Here is a 3,291-nt window from a genome sequence, read left to right on the forward strand (position 1 = left end):
GTTCAGGGTACATGGTGCTACAGAGGCACAAGTGGCATCCGTATAAGATGCAAATGCAGCAACACCTCTCCGAGGACGATCCTAATCGCCGCGTGCAGTATTTCAAGTGGGCTATCACGCAAGTACAGCTAAATCCAAACGTCGCTATACAGATACTGCATTCCGATGAAGAGAACTTCTAAGTAAATGCAGAGGTAAATATGCAAAACATACGCTATCGGTCGCTTGGCAATCCCGCATGGACAGTCCCTTCAAAATGACTGGTGCAGAGAAGATTATGGTGTGGGCGGGAAATGGGGAACACGGATAATTGGTTCTTTTTAATTGAAGGAAATTAAAATGCGGGACGATACCTGGGGATGCTACAGGAACAGATGCTACCAGCTCGGACGTTGGAAGATTGTACATTTTCCAGGTTTTTCCAACCCGATTACGTCTTCCAGGTGCGTCAGTAACTGGATGAACAATTTCCTGGAGCGTGGATTCGACGACGTGGGCCCGTTGAATGGCCTTCGCAATCACCAGACCTAACGCTAATGAACTTCACTACCTTTGGGGAAATGTTAAGGCTATGGTGCATGGTGTGAAAATTCGTGATCCTCGTCATCAGAAACAACGTATCATTGCTAGCTTTGAGCTAATTTCACCAGATACCTTCCTCGGCGTCCACAGACATTGCAAGAAGCGTCTGCACACGTGCATTGCCCAATACGGACAACGTTTGGAGCACATTCTTTAACAGTTAAACATCACTTTCAGTTGCCAATACCTTTTAACCAAATGAAGTTACATGAAGTCTGTTTTCAGATTTGACATCGTGACGAAATTCTGCCAATGGTCATCTATTACATGACCCACCTATCATTTTAAATAAAAGAGTTGAGTTCAAGATAGCGGAACCAAAATAGCCGTCCGAGTGACATACTCCACAAGGTGTCCCTTAGGCCTATTATGTATCGCCCGTATCAAATTCCATAAAAATACTTCATTGCGGATTTTACGAAGGGTGGTAAAGGACTTCCGATACACCATGCAGAATTAGAAATAGACGACATTTTCTTTATTTCCTCGATGTAATTTGAAATATCGGCAATAAATATTCATTCTTTTAAAAAAAATCAGAAGCATAATCATTATGCACGTACAAACATTCTCACAAAACTGCTAAATATCCATAACATACTTCATGCTGCATCTAGGTTACTGTTTAGATATGATAGATACATTGGATACATTGCGCCTCCTCATTTTATCTCGAAGTGTCACATATGGCTTCCTTTGTTTTCTGGGTGTCCGTTCTAGAATTGATTCCCTTTGCTTACTAAGCTTCTTTCTAGAGCTCAAAATTTCTAACACAAACATTATGAAGGACAATCCTATACCAGTTCCCAGAAGAACAAAAGCACCGGGCAAATTCCTCAGCTGAATCGGGCGGCGTTCGGAGTGTCCTTCTGTCTTGTAGGAAAGAGGCAACTTTAGTTTCTTAGGTGTGAATTCATGAGCTACCGTTTCCTCCCAAAAGCGTATTATCCCAGCTTCATCCAATGCTGTAATCACTTTATCAAAATTATTCGCTAGAGGAGATACCCTTTCGAGAATAAAGTGATTGTGTGCTGATATTGCAAGTTCCTTCATCAGGTAGAGCGACCTCAACGTACGTTCGCTCAAGAAATCAACAGCACAGATATGTCCAGAAGGTAACTTCTCAGCAAGTACTGCTATGTTTCCAGCGAAGGAAAGCCGGTCAAGTTCATCATGGTCGCCGGATAGATAAAATCTATCCTTTATCATCAACAAAACAGTGTCCATGGCGTTAGTAAAAAGATCCCTCCAGCCGATATCGTCAATACCCCACAATAAGTTGGAATCGGCAAATTGTTGGACCGTTTCAATGGGATTTTCAAAATTTGGAACTGTAAGTGAGGCGACTAGGTTGGTCCCGTAGCCTGTAACTAGCAGCAAGGCTGTGAAGGAAAACCAAGTTTGGACCCACCTTAAAAAAGTATAAGTTGATAAACTGGGAGGCAAATTCACTAGTATTCCAACTGAGTAAAGCAATGAGTAGCTGTAATTACAGAAAGGATTACTCAGCTTACGGCGTAAAATACTTCTATGAGCAAGAGATAATATATACATTGTCACAGATCCGAATAAACATAACATCATGATAAGGTACCACACGGAGTTCTCAAAAGTACGGAAGACTCTCCATATCGATGACTTCAGTTTTGGTTTTGGTGTAAGAAACGTGACTCCTGATTGCAGGTAGTTAGTGCTAAATCCCATCCTTCCGTAGATTGCAAACGTCATGTAACGCCCGGGCAAGGCAAAATTGTACTTTTCCTTACTTACTGACCCCATAAAACCTGTCACAGTTCCGTTCTCAAGAACTCCTCCGAATCCCTCATCTACAACCTCTAGACGAATGGTAAAGTTGAACTTGCGAGAAATCTCACGTGCAATCCTGAAATCTAAACCTTCGAATGAATTCGTGCTTAACATTATCGTATAAGGACTGTATTCCATTAGGCACGATATCAACGATATTCCTTTCAGGTTTTCGAATTTGTCACGGTATAGGTTAGATTTTGTAACGAAAGTATTTAGTTCCCACTTGTCTATAGTGTAGAGATCTGCTGGTCTTAAATGATCACCAACATCGAACGTTAAAATTTCGTAAGTTGATTCGTTGCTGGATGGTTTTGCGAACACAGTCTGGGGAAAGAATTTGAGAAATCTTCTGTCTACATTCAGCACACTATCAGTATCTTTGGATACAACGAGAAATCGCATGTTAGGTCTTTGTGTGGATACTTTGGCGATTGAATGAAATTGGCCTAAAAGTTTTGAGAAGTTGCTGGAGGCAATTACGAAGTTATTGCACCTCAGATTAAGCGATTGTAGAATAAATTCGTGTGTTCGTGAACCAGATAGCGAGGTCATAAAAATTACTGGTATATTTAAATGCAATTTGCACGACGGAACACCATATGTGTCCTGAATCACAACTAAACACCTGTCTTCGCAAAAGTATCTACTTGCGACATCCTGAAGCAGACCCAGAAGATTTCCATCCTGATCGACTCCACCCAGTGATGATGATGGAAGAAGCAGTTGTGCAGATGGTGCAATACGAGTTGCAATAAAAAATATGAGAACCGTGAGCATTAGTCCAACTTCTGCCCTGAAATGATCAAATATCAATAAATGAATTCAAATGAGAAATACTTACACGAGAAATTAGAATTCAATAAACGTGCTTCAAATCATGAATCTCTCGACATTTTACTT

At 41.0% G+C, this 3,291-nt stretch overlaps 1 protein-coding gene across 1 annotated transcript; it reads right to left on the reverse strand.

Moving 5' to 3' along the window:
• Positions 1-1,200: 1,200 nt before the first annotated feature.
• On the reverse strand, positions 1,201-2,502 carry LOC145982640 (glutamate receptor U1-like). The gene has a single exon (XM_083116017.1). The coding sequence runs from the start codon at positions 2,500-2,502 to the stop codon at positions 1,201-1,203; it is 1,302 nt and encodes a 433-aa protein (XP_082972143.1).
• Between the last annotated feature and the right edge of the window lie 789 nt (positions 2,503-3,291).

Source organism: Lepisma saccharinum, unplaced genomic scaffold (assembly GCF_977018435.1).
Source record: "Lepisma saccharinum unplaced genomic scaffold, izLepSacc3.1 HAP1_SCAFFOLD_274, whole genome shotgun sequence".
Taxonomy (NCBI): Eukaryota; Metazoa; Arthropoda; class Insecta; order Zygentoma; family Lepismatidae; genus Lepisma; species Lepisma saccharinum.